The sequence below is a fragment of the Oryx dammah genome, unplaced genomic scaffold (genome assembly GCF_014754425.2).
Source record: "Oryx dammah isolate SB20612 unplaced genomic scaffold, SCBI_Odam_1.1 HiC_scaffold_3, whole genome shotgun sequence".
In the NCBI taxonomy this organism is placed as follows: domain Eukaryota; kingdom Metazoa; phylum Chordata; class Mammalia; order Artiodactyla; family Bovidae; genus Oryx; species Oryx dammah.
Window position 1 is genome coordinate 44815310 of NW_024070187.1, and position 27253 is coordinate 44842562.

The 27253-nt window shown below is 43.4% G+C and overlaps 1 protein-coding gene across 1 annotated transcript in view; it reads left to right on the forward strand.

Annotated features, from left to right (window-relative positions):
- The window catches only part of SMIM20 (small integral membrane protein 20), a 12823-nt gene extending 451 nt beyond the window's left edge, over positions 1-12372 (forward strand). The window contains exons 2-3 of the mRNA XM_040237973.1: positions 10904-10960; positions 11711-12372. Of these exons, the coding sequence (XP_040093907.1) occupies positions 10904-10960; positions 11711-11748 (95 nt within the window). The 3' untranslated portion in view covers positions 11749-12372. The remainder of the gene's footprint in view (positions 1-10903; positions 10961-11710) is intronic.
- The last annotated feature ends 14881 nt before the right edge of the window (positions 12373-27253 follow it).

Genomic DNA, 27253 nt, shown 5'->3' on the forward strand with positions numbered 1-27253 from the left:
ACCTTCACCATCCTCAGTAGTAGGGGTATGTGTGTGTGTGTGTGTGTCTGTGTGTGTGTGCGTGCGCGCGCGCACACGCGCTGGGTCGTGTCCAGCTCTTGCCCCCCTGACCATGGAATTTTCCAAGCAAGAATATTGGAGTGGGTTGCCATTTCCTACTGGGATCTTCCCAATCCAGGGATTGAACCTGCGTCTCTTTTGTCTGTATATCTTTAAAACTGCCTGGCATCTGATGAGACTCAAAGGTGTAATAAAAGCAGTTGACTTAGTAGGTCAGCACTAAATCCTAGTTCATCCTGGTATTGACTGGAGGCTGTATAATGTGTCTTCATTAAGCACGTTGCCAAGATCTCCTGGAGAAGGAAATGGCAACCAGCTTCATTATTTGTCTTGAGAATCCCAGGTACAGAAGGGTCTAGGGAGCCCCAGTCCATGGGGTCACAAAGAGTCCGACACGACTGAGCGACTAATACTGGGTCACTTCACTTACACAACCTCATTTTGAGGCAGGTTATTATTAAGTGTTTTATGGATGGGAAGTCTCAGAGAGGCTGTATTACATGCCCAAGGACACACAGCTAGTAAGTGGCGAGAATAATATTCCAACTTCCGCCTTCGTTTCCGGGCCTTCTTCCACACCCTGAAGCTGGGAATGGTGATGTTGTGGGGAAGGATGGCCCCTCATTATCCTGAGCTTGAAGGTGTTATTAATTCCACTTCATTTCCACTCCCAGAGATGTCATTGAGTGGACATGTTTCGAACCTGAACTGTTAACCTGGATTTTTGAGTTTTCCCTCCTTTCTCCCCACATCTGTTTTTTCACACTCTGCTGTCTTCCTTGGTTTTAAGCCGGCTGCTCACGTGACAATGGCGAGTATCCTGGGAGTAATTTTCTTCCTTAATCATTCAAGACCTATCACTCTAAAAGCCAAACTCTCCTTCCTTGAGACCTATACCTCAGCAAGGATTAGCACTTTGATACATCTGAAACCATCTGTCAGAGAGAAAATATCAGGCATTAGAGGCTCAGTTTGTTCTCCAGGAAACCTGAATCATCCTGAAGATGGAAGAGGGCCAGCCCTGCCCCTTGAGAATATTAGCGGAGGCTGAAAGCTTGGCGATCTAAAGCCGAAAGCTCCGTGTAAATGCTCTGCCCATTACAAATGCTACAACATTTTGTTTCTGAGACAGCGTTTTAAGTACACACTCAGATTTCCTTGCAGCTTCTTTTTATCACCCGGTATCGAAATGGTCTCTGCATTTTGCCTTCCAGCCTGTCTCTGTGCACCCATGTGTGGGGTAAATAAAAATGGGGTTGAGTGAGGCCTTGCATAATCTGTGTTATCCCTCCTTACAGAATCCTTGCTTCACTCTTTTTTTATGATAGCCTCTAGAGTTGAACTTGAGTCAAGAGGGTCTGCTTTGGATCCCCCCCTAGCAAAGTTTCAGTCTAGGAAGACTAGAGCAGTGGTTTTTCAACTAGGGGTGATTCTTGACTCCCGGGGACATTTGGTTCTCTATGGGGGCATTTTTGCTTGTCACAAATTGGGTGCCTTGGGGTTGGGTGGGGTGGGTGAGTGTGCCACTGGCATCTAGCACATAGAGGCCAGACTCCTAAAGTTTGTGCAACACGTAGGACAGCCGCCCATAAGAAAGAATTACCCAGCCCAACATGTGAATGGTGCCGAGATTGAGAAACCCGCCTCTGGTTCAGGGTGTGAGTTTGTGCTGTGTCTCCCAACAACAGTCTTACAGGTCCATAGACTGTGGTTATCTGAGTCACTTTAAGACAGACAAATTAGGCCTTTTAAGTGAACACTGAGTGTGTGGCTACAATATCAGCATTTTTAAATGTGTAAGGCAGTCAACACCTGCCCACGTTTCTGGTTCAATTTTAATTAATTTGGACACTCTTATCTGAGTTATAACTGAGTCCTTAAACAGGTAAATGGTACTGTATAGCTAATATGTATTGAAAATGGATTATATGTCTGACATTCTTCCAAGCACCTTTTATATATTAACCCATTTGGTGCAAATAGCAACGTTTTATGGTAGTTGCTATGTGATCATCATCCCCATTTTATACATGGACAGACTGGGGTATAAAACAGTTAACTTGTACAAGAACCCACAACCAATGAGTCCCAGATTTGAACCAGTGCCATTCCCTATTACACCAGTGCACCATACTGCCTCTCTGAGGATAGAGGGAGAAAGTCAGATGAGAGTCTAAGTCCCTTCCTAGAGGAGGATCTTAAGATGAGCTACTTAACCTCTCTGAGCCTGGCCTGTTTCCTCATCTGTAACAGTGAAATTGCAAGACTGAATTTACATGTTTTGGAGTGAATTAAATGAGATAAAAGGTGTCGAAATACTGATTTTTTTATTTTTGTTTTGGTTGCTCAGTTGTGTCCAACTCTTTGCAACCCATAGACTGTAGCCTGCCAGGCTCCTCTGTCCATGGAATTTTCCAGGCAAGAATACTGGAGTGGGTTTCCGTTATCTTCTCCAGGGGATCTTCCTGACCCAGGGATCAAAACTGTGTCTCCTACATTCACAGATGGATTCTTTGCCGCTGAGCCACCAGGGAAGCTTATATTTTTTACATTAGGAATCCCGTAAAAACATTTCAAAAATAAGGAGCTCCAGGGGCAGGGAAGTGAGACAAGGAGATTTAAGCAGACTCTCAGACCCAGGTGAGGCGTTCGTGACCAGGTCATGGAGATGCACTGTGAGGACGGAGCTTCAATTCATTTTGGCACATTCAGTCAGCATTTACTTAGCCTTCTTTCTATTTTTTAAAAACCTGTGTTTTAACAGCAGTGTGCCTGGCACTGTTAGGTGCTGAATATATGTGGCTGGAAGAGTCGGAGCTGCCCCACCCCTGTCCAGCCCCTCTCCCGCCACCCACGCCTTGTGCTCTGAGTTGGTCTCCCTGCCCCACCAGCACCACAACCACCCCCTTCTCTACCCTGCAGCCACCCTGGTCTTTCTGGTTATCGTTGCTTATCTACCTTCTTTGCATTTGTGGTCAAAGAATTCAGACCATGTGATTTTGATTCTTTGATGCTGGTCAGGATTTGCTTTGTGACTTGGTACAGGTCTGTTTTTGTGAATGTTCCCTGTATGCTTGGAATGAAGTATGTTCTCTTCTTTGGGGGTACAGAATTCTGTGTATGATGGTTCCAAATCATTCTTAATTCTATTACTTACATGTCTTGAGGCCATATTAGTTGTTGCTCACAATCTAGAATGTTCTGAAGAATTTTTTTTTCCAATTATCATTAGGTAAGAGTCCTCTTTATCCCCTAACATTCCTCCCCAATTCTGTTTTATCTAATATCATCATAGTTACCAGCTTTCTTTGGGTTAGTGTTTTCCTGGTATATATATTCTCTTATATTTAGCATTTATTTAAGTCTTTTAAGCATTTACTTAAGTCTTATAAGCAACCCAAACTGGGATTTTTTTAAAAAATCCAGTCTGATAATCTTTAAAATGTTGGATTGTTTTCCCTATCTTATGTTTTCTATTTAATCTTGTCTCTACTTTTCTTTTCTCTCTACTTTTTTTTTCTCTCCTTTTCTGCTTCAAGGCTTCTTTATTTAACTTTCTTGCCCTCTACTAGTTTGAAAGTTTTACATTCTGTTTTTCTTTTTTTGTTTTGACAATTTAGAGCTAGTCAGTATCTTTCAGTTCAGTTCAGTTCAGTCGCTCAGTCGTGTCCGACTCTTTGCGACACCATGAATCACAGCACGCCAGGCCTCCCTGTCCATCACCAACTCCCGGAGTTCAGTCAGACTCACGTCCATTGAGTCAGTGATGCCAACCAGCCATCTCATCCTCGGTCATCCCATTCTCCTTCTGCCCCCAATCCCTCCCAGCATCAGAGTCTTTTCCAATGAGTCAACTCTTTGCATGAGGTGGCCAAAGTGCTGGAGTTTCAGCTTTAGCATCATTCCTTCCAAAGAAATCCCAGGGTTGATCTCCTTCAGAATGGACTGGTTGGATCTCCTTGCAGTCCAAGGGACTCTCTTTACCTCCTATGAAATAAACAAAGACCTTAGAAGGCCTTAGCTCTTGTTCCACACTTCCCACCCCTCCTGCCTTGTATTTCTTGCTCCCCAGACCACTTAGGACCATCAGCGTTTTACGCAATCACTGATTGTTTCTCTAGACCACTTGGGACCATCAGCGTTTTACACAGTCAATGATTGTCTCTCTTGAGCCACATTCTTTATTCACTGATCCGTCTGTCTCACACGTTTCTAGTTTCAGTTTTCTTCATTCTGAAATACATCTTTGTGTCTCTTTGGTGAGAATTTGTAACTGGGAAAATACATGCGTGTGTGTCAGAAAATGTACAGAACTCCAGGTTTTCCACTGTGCCTGTTGAAAAACCTATTGTTGTGCCATTTGCTCTTAGAATTTGATCATCTCACTTGCTTATTTTAAAACACTTGAATAACCCTCTGCTGTCCTCAGAGTCCACCTGGTGGAAAATCATTGAAATGTTTTAATCAGGGAGCAAGGTGATCAGATTCAGCCTTTCCAGGCATCTCTGACTGTATCTGGCGGAGGGACCGGAAGGGCCAAGGTTGAAGGTAAGAAGGCCAAGACCCAGGCAGGCTGTGCTTCCTGTGACTTCAGGAGAAATGACAGTAGCCTGCACCAGAGTGCCAGTGGTTATGGGACTGGGCAGAAGGACTGAATTCAGGAGCCAGGTTTAAGAGATAAATCCTCTACAGGGATTTGTGACTGATTAGCTCAAGGGCAAGCAAGGGAGAGGAAGGAGACTGGCCCTCAGCTTTCTGGCTCCAGCAGTTGAAGAGATGTGGTGCTAGGCATTAAGGAATACATGAAGTCTGTTTGGGGGACGAAGGGACAGGCTGGTTCAATTTGGGATGTATTGAGTGTTAGGTACCTGGATGTGCTCCTGGAGGTTTCCCCTAGGTGGTGGGATGTGTCAGTCTGGAGCCGAGCCACAGGATCTGAGCTGGAGCTAGAGATGGCACGTCTTCAGCATCAGATGGGAAGCAGAGTCACTGCAGCAGGTGGGGCTCCAGGCAGCATTCCGAGATTGAAAGCGACACGCTGGTCCAGGGCAGAATGCAGGTGAACAATGGCACTCGAAGGTCTGAAGAGCAAGTGGTCAGGGGAGGAGGGGCCTTCTAAGGAGACTGACAAGGATTGGCCAGAGTAAGGGCATTAAAACCAGAAGAGACTGCAGTCATAAGCCCCAGGAAGATAGCTCTTCATGGCAGAGGGTGTGATCAGCAGGGCTTGGCTGCTTAGAGACAGTAAGGAAGATAAAAACTGAAAATATCCATTGGATTTAGCAAAAAGGAGGTGAAGCTCAGTGGCTGTTTTGTTAAGAGTGCTTTCAGTGGTTTGACAGTGGGCAGAAGGCAGATTGCAGCGGATGAAGAGTAAATATATTAGGTTAACTATATAAAGACGTTGGGCTATCTGAAGAGGAGAATGAGGAGTTGTATTGGCAGCTGGTCGAGGGGGCTAGGGGAGCAGTGGTTCTGTTTTGTCTGGGAGCACTGGGGAAAGAAGGCTGCTGGAGGAGGTGGGGGAATCTCGACGTCAGATGAAGGAGGAGCCTTGGACCCAAGGCAGGACACTTCTTCCACCAGCTGAGGAGGAAGGGTGGGCATGGATATAGCTAGATGGCGGTGTGACTTTGGGAGGTTGTGGGTCCTTCCTGGTCACCTTGGCTTCTGTTCTCTTTGTGACGCAGGAGGTCGGGTGACTACACGTGAGAGGCACGACCCCTAGGCAGACTGCCCCTGCTCCGGACGCGTTCTTCCTTGGGCTTGGTGGTCCACCTCCACCAGCACTCCTGGCTTTGCTCTTTTGTTCCTGCCTTTCATCCACTCCTTCTTCGCCTCTCTTGTTGGGTCTTTTTCTTCTGAGCTTCCTTCATACCTCTGTGGTCCCCAGAATTCTGGGCAGACCAAGGAGAAGCCCACAGTCCTTGGAAGGCCTGGGCAGACACCCAGTCCTTGACGAGGGGAGCGAGAGGCTGGCAAGGAGCCCAGGCCATGTAGGGCCCAAGAGCCAAGTCACTGTGGGACCTTTCAGCTGGGCCAGCTTGACTGATGCTGGCTGGCCTGGATAGGGGGTAGGTAGATTCCTGGGCCCCTTGTGAAATAAGCCTCAAGGCAGTAGAAAAGAGGCAGAAGGCCCCTTATGTAAAATAAAGCCGAGATCTTCTGTGATTTAAAAGCGGACAGATCACTATTGCAAGACTGCCATCTTGAATTTCATCTTGACGTTCCGTGTGATCTTCAGCTCTTCCACTAACTCAGCCAGACTTTACCAAGTGTTAGGTAGCGTACAAAGTCAGTTCGACTCGTGATAACCTGATACTGAAATGAGCCCTGGCGAGATGGCAATTGTCAGTCCGAAACCAGAGTGTTCAGTTAGTTCTGCAGTCCTTCTGCAGGGGAGTCCGGATGTTACTTTTTAGCTTTCAGCCTGTTGGCCCAACGTGGTTTGTGGGAAGAGCCCATGTTCAGGGAAGCATGCAAGTGATACAGCTTGAAGCCTGATTGCCTTTTGTCTTAGAACCAGTCAGGGATCCTGAATGTAGCCTTTTAAAAATAACAGCATTTCAAGGCAACCTATGAAATGAGACAAAATAAGATCATTTCCTGTGATCCTGTACATTTTTAACTAACTTTAATTAGATGTGGAGAAGCATAAAACCATAGGGTTTTGCCAGGAAACTTGTGCTCATTCAGCCCCCATGTTTAGGTGACTTGTTCAGGGTCACTTAGCACATTCATTCGGAGAAGGCAATGGCACCCAACTCTGGTACTCTTGCCTGGAAAATCCCATGGATGGAGGAGCCTGGTAGGCTGCAGTCCATGGGGTCGCTAACAGTCGGACACGACTGAGCGACTTCACTTTCACTTTTCATTTTCATGCATTGGAGAAGGAAATGGCAACCCACTCCAGTGTTCTTGCCTGGAGAATCCCAGGGACGGGGGAGCCTGGTGGGCTGCCGTCTGTGGGGTCACACAGAGTCGGACACGACTGAAGCGACTTAGCAGCAGCAACAGCACATTCATTGCTGGGTAAATACTAGACCCGAACTCCCCAGCCTTGTCTGCTGCTTAATGAAGCCCAGTTTCACCTGCATTTAGGACAGAGGAGTGTCTGCCAGCAAAGCCAAGGTGGAAGAACCATGACCCCTCAATTTTTCCTCTCTCCTTGTGCCCCCATCCACAGTGTGTGATAGTTGGAGCAGGCCTGTGAGAAGTCACTTGATGAGGAATACCTCTTACCTTAAAAGGGCGTTTTCCCTATTCCATGGCAAGTGCTCAGAATATGCTTTTTATTCCTTTCACCTTGAGTAAAATGAATTGCACAAACTAAAGTCTTTTTTTCTAACAGGCCTTACAAAGCTGCCTGGATTTCATCACACACCCTGGTAAGAAACAGAGGTGTTCCCAGCATTGGAAGGAGCCCGTGCTTCTGGTGGCCCCTTGGTGCCCTCAGCCACTGGCTCACACTCCCTCCCATGGCACACACATCCAGCCTGGGTCACCCCGCAGACTGCAGCAAAGTGGGAGCACTAGAAAAGTACTTTTTCATTTTATATTTGCTATTTTTTAAAGAGACTTGGAATTAATCATCATGAAATAGTGTTGTTGGACTTCCTTATACTTGTTTTGCAGTTGTGTTTTTTTGTTGTTAAAAAAATGCAGCTGACAGAGAAAATCTAAGAATAAATGAATCCCTTTATGTCCTTCACCTAGATTTACCAGTTGTTAACATTTTGCCACATTTGCTTTCTCTTCCAAAATGTATGTGACATGTCTGTACACGCATACATACATAGAAATACGTGTATGTTCACAGATTATACACATATTACTGTTACTATTATTTTGCTGAACCATTTGAGAGTTAGGTAGCAGGCCTTGTGAGCTTTGATACCTAAAACATCAGCATGTATTTCCTGAGCACAGGGACATTCTCTTACGTAATCACAGTTATCTAATCCAGGAGATTTAATATTGACACAATGCTTTTATGTAATATACAGTCCATATTCAGATGCTGACATCTGGCCAGTTACCTCATGTGGTGAGTTGCTTGTATTTTAACTGCTTCATTGGCAGGGGGAGATGGAGGGGGTATTCTTGAGGTGGTGGTCTCACTGCAGAGGGTCCCGAGGTGAGATTCTGCACCTGCCTTTCGGCTTTTGTCTGCTAGTGCTCCCCAAGAGCACCGTGCCTGACAAGACCGCTGAGGGGCTGGCGCGTGGTGTGCTGCGTTCATCTGCTGTGAACGTTAAATAAAGTAATAAGTCACACGGATTTCACAGTACGGACATTTAATATAAGGATGGGTTTAAGACTTTAAAAAGTCTTGAACTTTTAAAAAAGTCTTAAAAGATGGGTTTAAGACTCTTTTGCTACCGTACAAAAATGAGCCCGTCTGCGTGTATTACTAAGTTTTGAGTAATATAACTAAGGATCCTCGATTAAAACTGCAAATCAGCTCGCTGCCTTAGCACCAGGGGGCAGAGTTGGGCTTGCTGAGACACTGGAGAGGGGACTTATCTGACATTGCAAAGCTCCTAGCCCAGTGCTGCGTATTTGCATTTTAATCATTTCACTCCTGATAGAAACATGCTTACGACCGAAAAGTCAGTAATTAGCTTATCCTGATTTGCCCACATAGTTAAACCCCTGACTTCTGTATTGCCCTTTTCCCGAAGCCCAGAGACGTCTGCTATTTCTCTAATGACAGCAAAATAGACACCTACTGTCAGCTTCATCAGGACGTATTTGCTGAGTCCCGAGGGGCCAGTTTGTTTGCCTTTAAGCATATCCCACATTCACAAATAAAGTGTCTTTGTGTCATATTGTGAATTTATATAAGACTGTTTTAGTCTTCAAGGACTATGGAACATTAATGGATAAAAGAACCAGGGGATGTAGATAGGATGCTAATACCAGTTATCACTCAGTAAGAACTGGTTCTACAAATCAGTTTAAATTGCCTGTCCAAGCCAAAGAAAGAGGTGGTTGCATAAGGACAAGGATTATAAAGAGATTATGGTCTATTTAAAATAAATCCTCAGCCTCTTTCCAACCTCATTAGCAATTAGCAAGGAAGTGTAAAGACAGGGATTTCTTTCTCTTCTCTTGGTTCTCTATTGCAGTGTAAGAGGTGAGAACACAATTAGGCATTCTGTTGTCACCGGAAGTCAACTTCCTTTGATGCTTGGCAGACTGCCAGTTTCTTTGGCTTTGTGCAACCTGCCTCTTGTAGAACGTGTTCCGGTACACCAGGCTATCTGATTCTCTTAAATCTGGACATCTAGCATGCTTTCGGGCAATCAAGTGTTTTTTTTAAAAAACTCATCTCTTCCTTCTTCCGTAATATTGGAGAATGGACCTTTCAGGTATGAAAAATGATACCTGTTTTTGTTCCTGGCACTATTGATGACAGTGTCGTCTTCTACTAGTTGGCATTTTCTAAGAGCATGTTTGAGACACATCTATACTTGGAGACTTACACGGTGACAGCATGGTGGGGCTCAATCCTACAGGGACTCAACTTCTTAGGAAATAAGATCGTCTTTTGTGTTGAGTTATTTTAGAAAGTCTGACACCTTAAGGCTCCATTATCACTTGCTCTAGATGGAAGACATCCTTTGGCATCTCTTGGTCCATAGGGACTTGGTTGTCATTTACCTGCTATTTCAGAGAGGCCCAGTGAAACTGTCATCATTGTCTATAAGGAGCTTCTTTGTGCTGTATCTTCTCTGTCTCACTTAGAATTGGATGTCAAGATGCAGATGATCCCTACTGCCCAGTGTTTTAGTTGCCAAAGCAAAACTTAGCATTGATAAAACCTCAGATAGGTCACTTAGGATTGACTTTCCATCGTATCACCAGAGAAGCAAGTTCGATGAATATTCGATTTGGCAAAGCCCTGTTCGATTTGGCAAAGCCCTGTTTCTTTTAACTTTGTGAGAATCCAGAGGCCCGAATAAAGAAAATGGCCTAATATTAAAGAAGAGTTAAATATGGATTTAAAAGAAACACTCTTAGCCTGATTAAAACAAAGGTTTGATTACAGCACTTAATTACTATAATATACTAGTAAACATCCTTTGGCTCCAAGTCTTTTTGCTGAAAAGCCACGATTTGTTTGTCAAGATACTTAAAATAATAAGTCTTTGTTTTTACAGCCCTTGGGTTTATTTGAAACGACTTAGAAAGATGTGTCAGAGTGCTTGAAGCCCACAGACATAAAATGCCCAATTTCTCTTGGCCCTCGCCTGTTGGACATCTCCAAAGAGATCAGCTAAGCTGCTGTCACTAGAACGCGCTTACTAATTGGTGCAGCACCTGCAGTCAATTAAGGAAGCTTCAATTATCCAAACCAAAGCCACCCACCCAAAGATTAATTTTCTGCTCTATTTCCTATCAAAAACGTAGCATATTTAGCTCTAGGCCTTCAGTGGAGTACATTTTAGGCACAAACTGCATCGTTTTCTTGTTAATTGTACTTGTTCCATCAGTTCAACAGCCCTGCCCTCATTGCATCACACCCACTAGTTCTTTCAAAATTGTTCCTTTTCTGTTGTTTTTGTTGCCTTTCCAAACTGCTGATATCACCGAGAAAAGATGTTCATTGGGAGTTTTTCTTCTGAAGTATGGCTTACTTTCTTTCCCTGAAAATATCCAGTCTTTTTGCTTGATAGGATCCAACTTCCATTACCTAAAAGCTCTGGGCAGTGGCAGCTCTGAATTTAATAGCACTCAGATATATTGTTCTCTTATTGTCCCATGTAGATACAAAGAGTTCCACCACTCTGCCCCCCACCCCCTCTCTAAAGAGTAATTTTTCTGTTGTGTTTCTCAGAGAAGGAACAAGCGATAAATCGAGCTGGTATTGTTCAGGAAGACGTGCAGCCACCAGGTAAACGTAAAAATCAAGACAAAAATCTCATGTGAAATGCTGCATTGTTGGGGGGAGGTATGTGCTTTGCAGAGAAATCTTTTTCACTTTGAGGCTAGATTGTGATTGTGTTATTATTTTTCAGCAGTTGCCATTTAGAGGTTGCCACCCTAAGACTTCCTCTTAATATTTCACTCCAGAATAGTTTTTGCAAGTTTGCATGTTTCGTTGAGTTTGATAAGTGGGCATAAACATGTAACAAGTGTGCAATTAACTATGAAGCATAAATAGCTGTTTTGCAGACTTATTTACCAAGCACCTATTTAAACACTACCCTCATGGGAAAATACTGTTTACTTGTGAGCTATTTTAATTGACACAGGATTCTGCTTTGTACAGAAGCTCAGAAGTTCCCTTTATGGCTGAATGGTTAGTTACTTTGAGACAATCCAAGTTGGCTGAGAATGAGAGGTTTCTAGTTTATTAGCCAAAACTCTTGTGGCAACAGTCTTTTTTTAATTTATTTTTTAACTAGGCCAGATACATATCTCCCTACTGTGGGGCAGTTTCTGAGCCATTTAAAAATCTCTCTTGGCTGCCACGGCTGCCCAGCCGTTCCATTCCAGGGTTCCGGCAGCTTGCCCGGACTACCTCAAACTCCGTGGAAATTGCACGACTCCATTCTGATGTCATCTTCTTTGTTTGGGGTTGAGAGAAGTGATAGGAAATTTAAAAACGAATCCTGTTTTTAACTCATGTTTCTTTCTATAGGGTTGAAAGTGTGGTCGGATCCATTTGGCCGGAAATGAGAAGACTAACACCGCCTCTAATTATGAAAGTAGACAGAGACTTCATGCTTTCAGTCCTGCAGCAAGTGCAATAAGCCACCTGGCTAGAGAACGCCGGCTGGAGCAGAAAACTCCAGCAGGCATAAAGAGTCCTGTGCCTGAGGATCACGTCCCTTCTTAAAAGAGCCCTGGAACAAATCATACTATTAGGAGGGTTTTCATGATTTGGTTTCCTTTCTAAAAATGAAGCTGTCTCACTCAGCTGGGCTTGAAGGCTATCTACATATTATTCAGTCTCTACCTCTTAGCCAGCCAAGCTGTGATATGAATACAGGCAACCAGTAGACTGGGGAAGATTCTAGACTGCTTTGCCATCCTCCAAATAGGAAATTTCAGGGGAAAACTACCATATTGAGCAGCCTCATAGGGCTCTTTGAAAATGTTAAAGTTGATAAAACTCTTTGAGGACAAGGTACATTGTACTCTTTAAGAATAAATAGTTCAGCTCAACTATCTCATTAGCAAGGTTGCTGCATGTTGAGAAATTTGAAGCAAACTAAATGGGTCTGCATGCCTATTAAAAATCATTGTTGAATTGACTGAAGTGAAAATGTATATATTAAAATGATTTCTCTTACTTCATAATGGTATAAGTATTTTTTTTTTTTTTGGTATAAGTATTTTTGTAAATCCTTTTTTATAGGCTCATTAATTATACCAAGAAGTACTGTTTGACTGAATTATATTTGACCAGACATTTGACTATGTGGTGTTTGTCAAGTAAAAATCTTAGCGGTAAATAGCAAATATGTTGAGACAAATGTTTATTGAATACAGTTCTCTGCCAGATAGCTCGCCACGTGCTGCAGAGATGAGCATGAGAATACTTGTTTCCTTCTCTGGTCTCTGACCTGTTACCTAGATTCTGTGCTTTCAAAAAGACACATCTTTTTCATTTTTGGATTCCCCCAGAGTGCCTTGCACATTGCCCTATGCTCTCTTTTAGATGAGCTGCCTGATGACATAATTTTATTATTGTGAACTGGGAGTAGGCCTAATAGAAACTGGCATAATTATGTTAATTACTGTCAGAAAGAAATAAGATTGATAGTTCCAAAGTCATCGTTTCTGGTCAGCATTCCTTAACATTTAATTGACTCATAGTTAACAACCCAGTAAAAGAAGTTGACTCATTCGGGGTACATTTAACCACTCTTCTCCTTGGAGGGGGCACCAGGGGGTGTGACTTAAGAGTCAAGCATCCTGTGGGTGCTTAACTGAGATTTCTCTGTGACCGAGGCCAGTGCCCATACCATCTGCTTTGGAAGACACCCAGCTGAAATGACTGCGTCTGAGCATCATAGATGACAGGGGCCTCCATGGCCTGTTTGTCGGCTGGAACAGACTCGGTTTAGTCTGAGTGGGCTCTTTGTCCTGGCCTTGACCCTGCCCTTGGTCGACCTCTTTGCAGAGATTAAAGAGGCTTTCTGTCCTGCTCAGCTGCCTTAATGTTTATAAAAAGGATCGCTCTTGATGTTATCAGAGGTGTAGTGTCAGACTGTGCTGCCCACACTTGACAGAAGCCCAGGTTGTAGGGGATGGTACTTAATGAGAGTTGAATAAGGCCTGGTAGTTCATCCATCGGAGAAGGCAATGGCACCCCACTCCAGGACTCTTGCCTGGAGAATCCCATGGAAGGAGGAGCCTGGTGGGCTGCAGTCCATGGGGTCGCGAAGAGTCGGACACAACTGAGCGACTTCCCTTTCACTTTTCACTTTCATGCACTGGAGAAGGACATGGCAACCCACTCCAGTGTTCTTGCCTGGAGAATCCCAGGGACAGGGAAGCCTGGTGGGCTGCCGTCTATGGGGTCGCAAAGAGTCGGACACGACTGAGGCAACTTAGCAGCAGCAACAGCAGCAGTTCATCCATGCCACTCCCAGGTGTGGCTTCAGGATAACAAGGAAAGCACTCGAAAGGGGATCTTAGTCACGGTCACATACAGTTAGGAAACAGAGTCATTAAGTTCATTTGCTTCTCATTTCACAATTTCCAAGAGAGACATAACATTTCCCAAATGTATTTGATCACAGAACATTTTTTACCAGTTATCTTCTGGGCCTTGTGACTTTTGGGAACATTCGCCAAATAGTCTCATGACCCTTTATCACTTGAAAATTTTTGAGAACTCCCAAGTGTTTTTTCTTAAGGGGATTGTATCTATAGATGCTTAATTTATTAGAAATTAAAAGTTTTTTAATATTTAAAAATATCCATAGGAGACCTAAAGTATATGACATTTTTGTGTGAAAAATTTTATTTTCCAAAATAAAGTAATTTGCAAATTTCTTTAATGCCTGGCTTAATAGAAGATTTCAGATTCTCGTGTCTACTTCTGCATCTGATCTATTGCTATATCACATGTCATGTGACCTCTGGAAAACTACACCCTCATAAGATGAGAGTAAAAAAGGCAAAAAGCCTTTGGTAGGATTGTAAAAATATTTTTGATCATGCAATACCCCTAGAAAGATCCTAGAGACCCCTCCAGGTACCTGAACCACACTTTTTGAGTCTAGTTTATTTTTTTTCTTGGTCTTACACCTTTGGAGAAATACGTATCTGGTTGCATTAGTTCTCTCAGAGTTGCCTGTTGAGGGAGATTATAACCAGAGGGGAGTAACATAAAATTTCCTTTGTTGTTGCCAATTGAAGTTGGATCCTTCATTTTCAATGCCAGACAGTATCCTCTTGAGGAAGACTCTGGTTGACTTTTTAAAAATCTCAGCACCAGAAATAGCCACACTGCTGAACAGTTGGTACATTTATCCTGTGAACATTGGTTTGTGTAACTTGTTTCCCTCTTTGTATTGGCTGATAGGAGGCTCTACCACATTTGTCGTCCAACTTTTTGAAAAGTACCTTGTGGAATGTATTCGAGCCATTACATTCCCTTTGTTCTTTTATCCTCTGAACTTATTTTCTTTTCTGCTTTCTCACTGCTTTCCATTTTATATTGTATGTTAGACCGGTCATTTTAAAATGAGCCGGAGCACAGTGGTTATTTAATTGAAAACACACTTATAATCTGTTAAGGAAAAATGATGTAAATTCACCGATAATGTGGAATATTAAAAGGGCCTTAAGGTTCAGGGTATCTTCTGACACTGGGTATATGTAACCCCCGTGTCCCTGCAGTTCTACTATTTATGCAGTAGAAATGCATTTGTAAAGCCACCAAGAGGCATGGACTAAAACCCAGCAGCTCTGGAAACTCCCCAAATGCCCATCCACAGTACAAAGAGTAAACTGATACATTCACACAATAGGCACAATACAGCAATGAGAATGAACAACAATGCAGTGAATCTCACAAGCGATGCAGAATGAACAAAAGCAAGCTGCAAGAGTACTTTGAGATTCCATTTACATAAAGAATAGAAATGGTAAATTAAGCCATGGAACTGGGATTCAGGGTAGAGACTGCTCATAGGAAGAAGCAGTGGGGTAGTGACTGGAAAGAGATACAGGAGGTCTTCAAGGCGCTATGTTCTATATTTTTTTTATTTGGGTGCAAGTTACATGGGTGTAGTGAGATTTTGAATACTTCCTTGAGCTGCACAATTTCACTTGCTTTCCTAAATGTATGCCGTGCAGGAAACTTTCCAGAGAACCACATTGTCCGGGAGGAGGAGCACAGGGTTCAGGAAGAATGATAAAACTTCCCCTTTATTGTTGTTGGGGATGTTAGGAATACCGTATGCAGGGTACCTAGTGAATGCCAGGAACTGGCAGAGGTCAGAATAATGAGAGCTTTCATTGATGGAATAGCTGACATTTCAAGAGAGCTGTGAAAAATGCCTGGGATTCAGACACAGGTACAGAGTCAGCAAAGCTAAGCATACCTTTGAGAGATGGTTTGACTGGGATGCAGGCTGTGGGCGGAGCCCACCCCACCAGCCTGGGCTTGACATCCAGTGGGAACTCACCAGTATTTTGCATGGATTGAATGAGAAATGGAAAGAATGAGTGAGGGAACAAATGAAGGGAAGGGTGTTTACAACCATGTGGTGAACACTCTCCAGTGTCCACCGACAAGCTTTACTCAATTTTCAGACACCTACTGGAAGCAGGAAGTGGTCTGAACACTTTCAAACAAAGCAAGAGTGCTTTCCCCAGAGCACTGTGGGACAGTCACCTGTCCATGTGAACCAAGTGCAGAAACAAAGAATAAACAGTGAAAAGCGTCAATAGCAGTTTTTATCTTTTGAATCTGAATTTTAAAAATTGGGCTTTCCTTAACAAAGATTTACTGTGTCTTACATCCTACAATGGATAAGAATTCAAAGAGTATATATATATGGGTGTGTATAACTGAATCACTTTGCTGTACACCTGAAACTAACACAATATTGTAAATCAACTATACTTCAATTTTCTAAAAAGTTGGGCTTTCCTTTTGTACTTTTTTGCTTTTTAAAATTTTTTAATAAAATTAATTGTATTATATGTTATAGGTGTTCGGTGGATTGGTGTTTAGAACAAACAACTGGACTTCACCCCAGGTAGTTTAAAAAGCACTGCCGGGAGGGTGGATCTGAGATGTTCTCTGGTCTGGGTTCCTGGGCTCAGCTGCTGGTGACCCGGGGTTCCCAAGCATCAGCAGATGAAACATCCAGGTTTCTTAGCCCTGGGCAGGTCTCCGCGGACAGTGATTTCACTCTCCCAGAGCTCCCTCGCACCTGCTGAGTGCAGAAGGCCCTCTGCAGTTTATTCTGCATGTTGATAACAAAATACACACCTCATTGGCAGCCCCCGTGTGGGGGGAAGGTAGCAGGAGCACTGAGGGGCCTGCTGCTCTGCTCCACCGAATGTGGTCTGAAGGGGACATCAACTCCACCGCGCTCTTTCCTGGAGTAGGTAATACGCCAGGCAGTGGCAGGAGGTCGCCCTCCCCTAACATCCCCCAGCAGATTGGCAGCAGAGGAAGCGGGGCGGGTTTTCACTCTTCTGCTTCTGCTAAGTTGTGTTTCCCAAACTCTCATCTTCTGAATACGATGCAGAGAAATAAAGTGTCACGGCTTCTTACAAGAGACAGGCTACCGTGCACAACAGTATCTGCCTAGGTTTCTCTATCTCACCATAAATGATTAAAATAAATGCCAAAAAAAAAAAAAAAAAAGGATGCTTTGTCCAGAGCTTTTTGGTGGCAAGTGACAGAAAATCAAACTCCAAATAGTGCAAAAAAGAGAATTTGGTCATGTAATTGAAAACTCCAGAGTCACAATCATTTCCTACTGTCATGATCATATCTTGAACTATAAAAAATCAGTAACTGACAATAATTTATGAATGTAAAGAGTAATTATATCCAGCATCCTCAAGAAAGAGCCATGCTGGATATCCTAAGTGGGTACAGGTTTTCTCTCCTGGTTGACATAGTTGCTCTTTTTTTTTTTTTTGACATAACTGCTCTTGCTCTCTTTGCCCAACATCTTACTCTCTCTCTCTCATGGGGTCATCTACTCCCACCTCTAAGTCTTTTGTTCATCTTTCTCCCACTCTTGTCTCCCTGCTTTGGGTAGAGTTGACTTCAACCCAAGCACAGGAGCAGGCATATGGCCCAAATTTGGCCAGTCAGAACCTCTGTGCAAACTCCTGGCCAGCAGAAATTGGATCTGGGATGAACATGGAGCACAAACCAGGTAAGGCAGGTCTAGCTAGAGTTACTCTTGCCTGTTGGCTTGTGTGGTCAAACTAGAGGAGAATCTCTCATTAACCAGATTTTGCAGCCATCTTGCCACCATTAGGGTAGAGTTGATCTAAAACTAACACAACCTGGAAGGAAATAACAGGAGGGACCTCCCGATGGTCCAGTGGTTAAGATCCCGACCTTCCAATGCAGGGGGCTTGGGTTCGATCCTGGTCAGGGAACTAAGACCCCACATGCTACACAGCACAGCCCAAAAATTTAAAAAAAAAAAAAATTTTTTTTTTAACAAAACAACAGGAAATGGAAGCCAGGTTTAATAATGTTGTTCACATCTCTTGGGTTCATTTGTGTCTGAAGCAAGGCTATCTCTAGATTAATAAATAGTGTTAATAAACTTCCTTTCTGCACCAGTTTAGATTGGGTTTTGTCACATGCAACCAAGAGAGTCTTAACAAGGCATCTCAACTTTTTATTTTAATCATTTTTTCTAAAATGTATTCCACATGTTATTTTCACCTTACATAAAAGATGTTGAACATAATTCAGCCCTCCTTTATGACTTGGGCTTATTATTATTTATTATACAGTTGTCCCTAAGGGACTATTGGGGTGGGTCAGATGTTTACCTACTGTGCTTGTGAGATTTCTGGCTTTTCTCTTTTTCTTATCTCTGCCCTGCCTCATAGTTATAAGGAGCAGGCTCTGGCTTCATCTCGGATTTACTGCTTCTAGTGTGCAGTGAGGTTGGGAAGCATTAGCCAAAATTCTGGAATTTGGCATCGAATGAAAGTAAACGCCTTTAATGTGGATTTAGAAGCACTGGTGAGGATAAAGTGCAAGGGCTTTGTGACATTTTGGCTCCCTGAAGTGTTTTTGTTTTTCTTTTCTTTCTTCTTTTTTTAAAATGGTATTTGCTTTCTGTTTCTGCATTGTTCTGGATAGATGAGTTTTCTAGATGTTCCTGCTGGCTGAGAATTTTACCATAACAAAATTTTCAGACTAAAAATTGTGCCATGTGAGCAAATTAGGTAGGGCTGAAATGTCTTATAATTTAGCAAAGTTATTTAGTTTCTTCAAAGAAGGCACAGTAACCCACAGCAGTATTCTGAACCTCAGGCTGATTTTTAACTTGTTTTTCTTCTTTTCTAAAATAGCCCTTTTATTTTCAACCTCTAATAGCATACACTGACTTGCAAGGGGAGGAGGAAAAAAAAAATGTTTGTACCAGAGGGAGCAGGTTTACTTAAGGCAGAAGTGGAATCAATTTGGGCAACTGTGAGTTGCCAATTCTGAACTTCCCTGCTAAGTACATGTGCCCTGGAATACATTGGAGCCACTTAAGCCCCATAAATGTGGAGCTGGAATACAGGATCAACACGTGTAGGGGGCACGGAGCTCACTGCCCTTGCTAAGTTGAGTGAAAAACCAAAGGGACACACTCCCTCAGAGAAGTTCAAATGAAGACAATTGTTTTCAGAAAAAACTATAACCCATGTCTGGTTTTGAAATTACTAGGAAAACAGCAGCTCTGGTGATTTATCTTGTGGAATAAGCAAAATCTGCTTTCTAAAATAGCTATTTTTTATTTTTATTTGTGCTCCCATTTGATGTGGACTCACATTACAGACATAAATGCCCAAGCAAAAACCGATTATTTGGTTTTCATAATGAAGACAGAAGGACTTGGTTTTTGCTGGTTCCTGCCTTTCGAACGTTTGGTCTGCGGCTTTGGAGAACAATTTGTTGTTAGGCAGCAGCTTGAGAATCCCAGAGGGTGACTCCTGTTCTTCACTGACTCAACATGTTATTCCTCGGCCAGTTGGGGCTCTCCATTAATGTCTGCACCAGCTTGTGCGAAACACAGTCATTTTCAGTGATGATGAGAGACATTGCAAGGAGTGAGTGTCAGAGGATGAGGCATAGCCAGTCCCCAAGGCCCTGGCCTCCAAGGAGTGTTTTCAGTAAAGGAGTGGGAAGACAAGGAGGGTGGTTGCATCTCTAGTCTCTAGAAGACCTAACATAATTACACCAACTAACAGGTGTCGTGGGCTCAGTTGTGTCCCCTCAAAATTCATAGATTGAAGTCCTCACCCTCAGCATCTTAGGATGTGACTGTATGGGAAACAAGGTCTTCAGAGAGATGATTAAGAGAAAATGAGGTCGTATGGGTGGGCCCTAATTCAATATGCATGCATGAGTGCGTGCCCAATCATGGTCGACTCTTTGTGACCCCATGGAGTATATAGCCCACCTGGCTCCACTGCCCATGGAGCTTCCCAGCAAGAATACTGGAATGGGTTGCCATTTCCTTCTGCAGGGGATCTTCCCAACCGCAGGGATCAAACCTGCATTTCCTGCCTTCGGAGGCAGATGTTTTGTCATTGAGCCATGTGGGAATCCAATCCAATATGACTGGCTTCCTAATAATAAGAAGGGAAGCCTCCAGAACTTTGAGAAAATAAATTTCTGTTGTTTGAGTCAGCCAGAGACTGGGTCTCTGTGCGCTCACAGGGCAAGTCAGAACTGCTAGGGAGTTGACCCCGGTGAACAGCCCCCAGCAGCAGAGGATGGCAGTTGGTGGAGAAACAACCCATACTCTTGCCCTGCTACGGGGCTGAGCCCCAGATGTACACAGTAGCGGTTGACACACTGACGCCCCTTAGCTGGTATCCTTCTCTCTTCTGTCCTACTTCTCCCTTCTCATATCACCTCCCAAATTAATGACATGTCTTTAAATCCTCATTTCAGCATCTGCCTTTAGCCTAAAGGAACCTAAGCCCATTTCCTGGTTCAAAGTATTAGAGTTGCAAGCCACTTTCTTAAAAACAGCCTTTGGAAGTGACCAGTAGTTTGGTTAGTTCAGTTCACTCAGTCATGTCCGACTCTTTGCATCCCATGGATTGCAGCACACCAGGCTTCCTTGTCCATCACCAACTCCTGGAGCTTACTCAAACTCTTCCATTGAGTTGGTGATGCCATCCAACCATCTCATCCTCTGTTGTCCCCTTCTCCTCCCGCCTTCAATCTTTCCCAGCATTAGGGTCTTTTCAAGTGAGTCAATTCTTCGCCTAAGGTGGCCAAAATATTGACGTTTCAGCTTCACCATCAGTCCTTCCAATAAATATTCAGGTCTGATCTCCTTTAGGATGGGCTGGTTGGATTTCCTTGTAGTCCAAGGGACTCTCAAGACTCTTCGCCAACACCACAGTTCAAAAGCATCATTCTTTGGCGTTCAGCTTTTTTTATACTCCAACTCTCACATCCATAGATGACTCCTGGAAAAACCATAGCTTTGACTAGACAGATCTTTGTTGGCAAAGTAATGTCTCTGCTTTTTAATATCCTGTCTAGGTTGGTCATGGCTTTTCTTCCAAAAAGCCAGCATCTTTTAATTTTATGGCTGCAGTCACCATCTGCAATGATTTTGGAGCCAAGAAAGTAAAGTCTCTCACTGTTTTCATTGTTTCCCCATCTATTTGCCATGAAGTGATGAGACTACAGGCCATGATCTCAGTTTTCTGAATGTTAAGTTTTAAGCCAACTTTTTTACTCTCCTCTTTCACTTTCATCAAGAGGCTCCTTAGTTCTTTGCTTTCTGTGGTGTCATCTGCTTATCTGAGGTTATTCATATTTCTCCTGGCAATCTTGAGTCCAGCTTGTGCTTCATCCAGTCCAACATTTCTCATGATGTACTCTGCATATAAGTTAAATAAGCAAGGTGACAATATACACCCTTGATGTACTCCTTTCCCGATTTGGAACCAGTCTGTTGTTCCATGTCCCATTCTAACTGTTGCTTCTTGACTTGCATACAGATTTCTTAAGAGGCAGGTTAGGTGATCTGGTATACCCATCTGTTTAAGAATTTTCCACAGTTTGTTGTGATCCACACAGTCAAAGGCTTTGGCATAGTCAATAAAGCAGAAGTAGATGTTTTTCTGAAACTCTCTTGCTTTTTCAACGGTCCAGCAGATGTTGGCAATTTGATCTCTGGTTCCTCTGCCTTTTCTAAATCCAGCTTGAACATCTGGAAGTTCATGGTTCACATACTGTTGAAGCCTGGCTTGGAGAATTTTGAGCATTACTTTGCTAGTGTGTGAGATGAGTGCAATTGTACAGTAGTTTGAGCATTCTTTGGCATTGCCTTTCTTTGGGATTGGAATGAAAACTGACCTTTTCCAGTCCTGTGGCCACTGTTGAGTTTCCAAATTTGCTGGAATATTGAGTGCAGCACTTTCACAGCATCATCTTTTAGGATTTGAAATAGCTCAACTGGAATCCCATCACTTCCACTAGCTTTGTTCATAGTGATGCTTCCTAAAGCCCACTTGACTTTGTACTCCAGGATGTCTGGCTCTAGGTGAGTGATCACACCATTGTGTTATCTGGGTTGTGAAGATCTTTTTTGTATAGCTCTTCTGTTTATTCTTGTCACCTCTTCTTAATATCTTCTGCTTCTGTTAGGTCCATACCATTTCTGTCCTTTATTGTGCCCATTTTTGCATGAAAATTTCCCTTGGTATCTCTTATTTTCTTGAAGAGATCTCTAGTCTTTCCCATTCTATGGTTTTCATCTATTTCTTTGCATTGATCATTAAGGAAGGCTTTCTTATCTCTCCTTGCTATTCTTTGGAACTCTGCATTCAAATGGTATATCTTTCCTTTTCTCTGCCTTTTGCTTCTCTTCTTTTCTCAGTTATTTGTAAGGCCTCCTCAGACAACCATTTTGCCTTTTTGCATTTCTTTTTCTTGGGGATGGTCTTGATCACTGCCTCCTGTACAATGTTAGGAACCTCCATTCATAGTTCTTCAGGCATTCTGTCTGTCAGACCTAATCCCTTGAATCTATTTGTCACTTCCACTGTATACTCCTAAGGAACTTGATTTAGGTCATACCTGAATGGTCTAGTGGTTTTCCCTACTCTCTTCAATTTAAGTCTGAATTTTGCAATGAGTTCATGATCTGAGCCACAGTTAGCTCCCAGTCTTGTTTTTGCTGACTGTATAGAGTTTCTCCATCTTTGGTGCAAAGAATATAAGCAGTCTGATTTTGGTATTGACCATCTGGTGATGTCCACGTGTAGAGTCTTCTCTTGCGTTGTTGCATCTCTAGTCTCTAGAAGACCTAACATGATTACACCAACTAGGTGTCATGGAATCAGTTGTGTCCCCATCACAACTGAGTAAGTAAGTAAGAGGGTGTTTGCTATGACCAGTGTGTTCTCTTGGCAAAACCCTATTAGATTTTTCCCTGCTTCATTCTTTACTCCAAGTCCAAATTTGACTGTTACTCCAAGTATTTCTTGACTTCCTACTTTTGCATTCCAGTCCCCTGTAATGAAAAAGACATCTTTTTTGTGTGTTAGTTCTAGAAGGCCTGGTAGGTTTTCACAGACCCATTCAACTTCAACTTCTTCAGCATTACTGGTCAGGCCATAGGCTTGGATTACTGTGATACTGGATGGTTTGCCTTGGAAATGAACAGAGATCATTCTATCGTTTTTGAGATTGCATCCAAGTACTGCATTTCAGACTCTTTTGTTGACTATGATGGCTACTCCAATTCTTCTAAGGGATTCTTCCCCACCATAGTAGATATAATGGTCATCCGAGTTAAATTCACCCATTCCAGTCCATTTTTGTTCACTGATTCCTACAATGTCAATGTTCACCCTTGCCATCTCCTGTTTGACCACTTCCAATTTCCTTGGTTCATGGACCTAACAGTCCAGATTCCTATGCAATATTGCTTTTTACAGCATCAGACTTTACTTCCATCACCAGTCACATCCACAACTGGGTATTCTTTTTCTTTGGCTCTGTCTCTTTATTCATTCTGGAGTTATTTTTCCACGGATCTTCCCCATACCCACAAGAGATGCTTAGAGGGCTCACATAAACCTTGTGCACACCAGGACCCAGTGACCCCACAGAGACTGAGCCAGAACTGTGCTTGAGTGTCTCCTGCGGAGGTGCGGGTCAGCAGTGGCCTGCCGCAGGGGCAGGGGCTCTGGGTGCAGCAGGCCTGGGTGTGGTATAAGCCTTCTTGGACGAGGTCGCCATTAACCCCACCGTAAAGCCACTAGAACCTACACAGGACTGGAGAAACAGACTCTTGGAGGGCACAAACACAACCTCGGACCCAGGAGAAAGGAGCAATGACTCCACAAGAAGCTGACCCAGACTTGCCCATGAGTGTCCAGGAGTCTCTGGTGGAGGCGTGGGTTGGTGGTGGCCCGTTGCAGGGTTGGGGGCACTGAGTGCAGCAGTGCTTGCATGGAACCCTTTGAAGGAGCTCACCATTATCTTCATTACCTCCACCATAGTTTGGCCTCAGGTCAAATAACAGGGAGGGAACACAGCCCCACCCACCAACAGAAAATTGGATTAAAGGTTTACTGAGCATGGCCCTGCCCATCAGAACAAGACCCAGTTTCCCCTTCAGTTAGTCTCTTCTATGGAAGCTTCCATAAGCCTCTTATCCTTCTCCATCAGAGGGCAGACAGAATGAAAACCACAATCACAGGAAACTAACCAGTCTGATCACGTGGACCACAGCCTTGTCTAACTCAATGAAACTATCAGCCATGCCTTGTAGGGTCACCTAAGACAGAGGGGTCCTGGTGGAGAATTCTGACAAAATGTGGTCCACTGGAGAAGGGAACGGCAAACCACTTCAGTATTCTTGCCTTGAGAACCCCATGCTGCTGCTGCTGCTGCTGCTGCTGCTAAGTCACTTCAGTTGTGTCCGACTCTGTGCGACCCCATAGATGGCAGCCCACCAGGCTCCCCCGTCCCTGGGATTCTCCAGGCAAGAACATTGGAGTGGGTTGCCATTTCCTTCTCCAATGCATGAAAGTGAAAAGTGAAAGGGAAGTTGCTCAGTCGTGTCTGACTCTTCACGACCCCATGGACTGCAGCCTACCAGGTTCCTCCACCCATGGGATTTTCCAGGCAAGAGTACTGGAGTGGGGTGCCATTGCCTTCTCCGTGAGAACCCGATGAACAGTATGAAAAGGCAAAAAGATAGGACACTGAAAGATGAACTCCTCAGGTCAGTAGGTGCCCAATATGCTGTGGACAGGGAGGCCTGGTGTGCTGCAGTTCATGGGATCGCAAAGAGTCGGACATGACTAGGCAACTGAACTCAACTGAACTGAACTGAACTGAAGAATTTTAGAACCAGAGAACTAAAGGAAGCCTTTTATCTGGTAGATCCCAAGACTTTTTGGAATGGGTTAGAGATGGAGTTCCATCAAGGTAGCAATGAAAATCCAAGAACTGCACTCAACCTTCTGATAGCCTGAGAGAAACCATCCTTTTACCAATGGCTTCCCTGGTGGTCCAGATGGTAAAGAATCCGCCTGCAGTTCAGGAGACTTGGGTTTGATGTCTATGTTGGGAAGATCCTCTAGAGAAGAATACTCACTCCAGTATTTTTACCTGGAGAATTCCATGGACAGAGGAGCCTGGCAGGCTACTGTCCATGGTGTTGAAAAGAGTCTGACACTACTTATTGTAACACTTTCACTTTCAGCTCCAGACTATGTGCCCCCTCTAGACTCCTATTTTCATACTCCTCACTTCATTCAGGAAGATGATGGCATACTGTGGACAATCTGGGACTTGTTTCATCTGAGGAATACTTTGATGGAGCCAGCATTTTCCTTGAAAAGCACAGTGAATGTATTTTACCCATTAGGAGATGAATTAGCTGCGATGACAGAATGCTGACTATTGAGGACAGTTAATGAGCTTCTCTGTAGGAAACAGCGGCATGGCATCCAAGGAATAGAGTGTGGTATGATTACATGCCAGCACATACCTGGCATGTAGTAGGCACTTCGTGCCCAACTCTTTAACCTTAGGCAAGTGGCATGACTCCCTCTTCTTCCTAACATGGAAAATGTGGGGAGGGGAAGTTCATGAGTTAGTGGGAGAGTCTGGTGTTTGCTCTTAGCTTTGCCATGGGATCCTGGGTGAGTCCCGCCACTCCTTTGAGCCTCAATGTCCACATCTGTAAATAGAGAATTAATTATAAGGTCTCTAAGGTGATTTTTAGCTAAAAAAAAAACTCAGAATCCGATGGCTTCAGTGTTTCCACATATCCCTTTCCAACTCTCACAATCTCTGATTTAATTGGATTTAGAATTGATTTGTTTCTGAGATAGATTTTTTTTTTCAACCTTAGTAAAAATGAAATGACACTTTCCTTTCAGCTGGACTAATCCCAAGCCAGCAGCTCAGAGATGAGGAAAGAAGTGTCAAATAGACAAAAGGAAGTGAGGGCAACCATGGCAGGGGCTTTCTGAAACCTGTCTCCTTTCAGCCAAAGGTGATCCTTGGGCCAATTACTCTCAACCATGTGCTCGCTGATAGGAAAGGAAGACTCACAGCCTTGATCTGACAAAACTCAGGCAGGGTGATGAGCAATCTATTGTTAAAATGTGGATTTCCTCAAATACTTGTTTTTAGATTCATTTTTGAAGAAAGCAGATTGCTTCGGGGTGTCTCGTTCTTGATCAAGCTCTTCCTAGAACTGTAGGCAGGATGTCATGTCTCCATCCCCAGCCTGGCCTCAGTCATGGTGGGTGGTGGGTGCTCCAGGGGCAGAAACATAAGTTTTTGAAAAAATGCTGCATACAGTAAATCCTGCATTAGGATTTAATTCTTGATCTGTTTACAATGTGTGTGTGTGTGTGCACGCCTGTGAGGGTGTGGTAGTTAAATAATGCAGTTGATTTCTGTTTTACTTTTAGAAGTTATATGCCCAAATGATCAGACACCTGGGATAGCTATGTGCTTATCCTAACAGTGCCACCCTAGAGAAATAATTTTGAAAATTCTCTATTCATTCTTGCTTTCTGAGTTGAAGACACAGTTTTCAAATTGTCCTCAGTGGTAGAGAAACAGTCTCTTAGGAGTGATTTTGAGTTTAAATAACCTTAAGTCATTCAGAGGAAGACTTGTGGATAAGGTAGGTTCTCTGGCTCTTTAAAAACATGCCTGATAAATGTGGGAGGAAGGAGAGACTTAGAAAATCATCATTTCATAACTCCTGGGGAAATCATTGATTCAGACAATGGTCATCAATGCATAAACTCGTTAGATAAAAGATTGATGGGGAACTTGACCACAAAGGGATCAGGCTGAAACTATCTAAACCAATGATTAATCTTTGTGTCACTGAAAGGAAGACATTGTATGCTTCCCAATGTGGTATAATGTGTAACAGCACCTGGTACCTCCAGGAGGGGTCCCTGCCACAAATGCCAGCGGTGCCTCTAGGGCCCATTTCCATTCACAGGAGCCATGGAGAATAAGTAAAATCACTCAAATGGCACTACAGGAAGCAAAGAAATGAACCTGAATGTGGGTCACTTTTCAGGAAAACTGACCCAGTTTCTACAAGTTAGTGGTGGGAAATAAAGATGGTGGCAGGAGTATTTACGGTTAAAAGAGAATGGTTGTGGGGGGGGGGGCGGAGATTAAAAGAAAATGAAGAGACATCAAATGAAAGGAATGAGTTTTTTTTTTTTAAGAAAACAACTATTTAGGGGACACTTATGATAAATGGGGAAATTTGCCGGGGACTGGGTATAAGGCAATATCAGAGAATTCTCGTAAATTTTGTTTGGTGTGATCATAACTTTGTGGTTATGTGAGACAGAATTGACATGTTTTAGAGCTGCACGTTGAAAAATGTAGGGGTGATATGACCCAATGCCAATGTTGGTTTGGACTACATCAGCTAGAACAAAAACCAAAGAACTTCTAGATGGATTAAGATAAAGTACATGTCACAGAATTAAT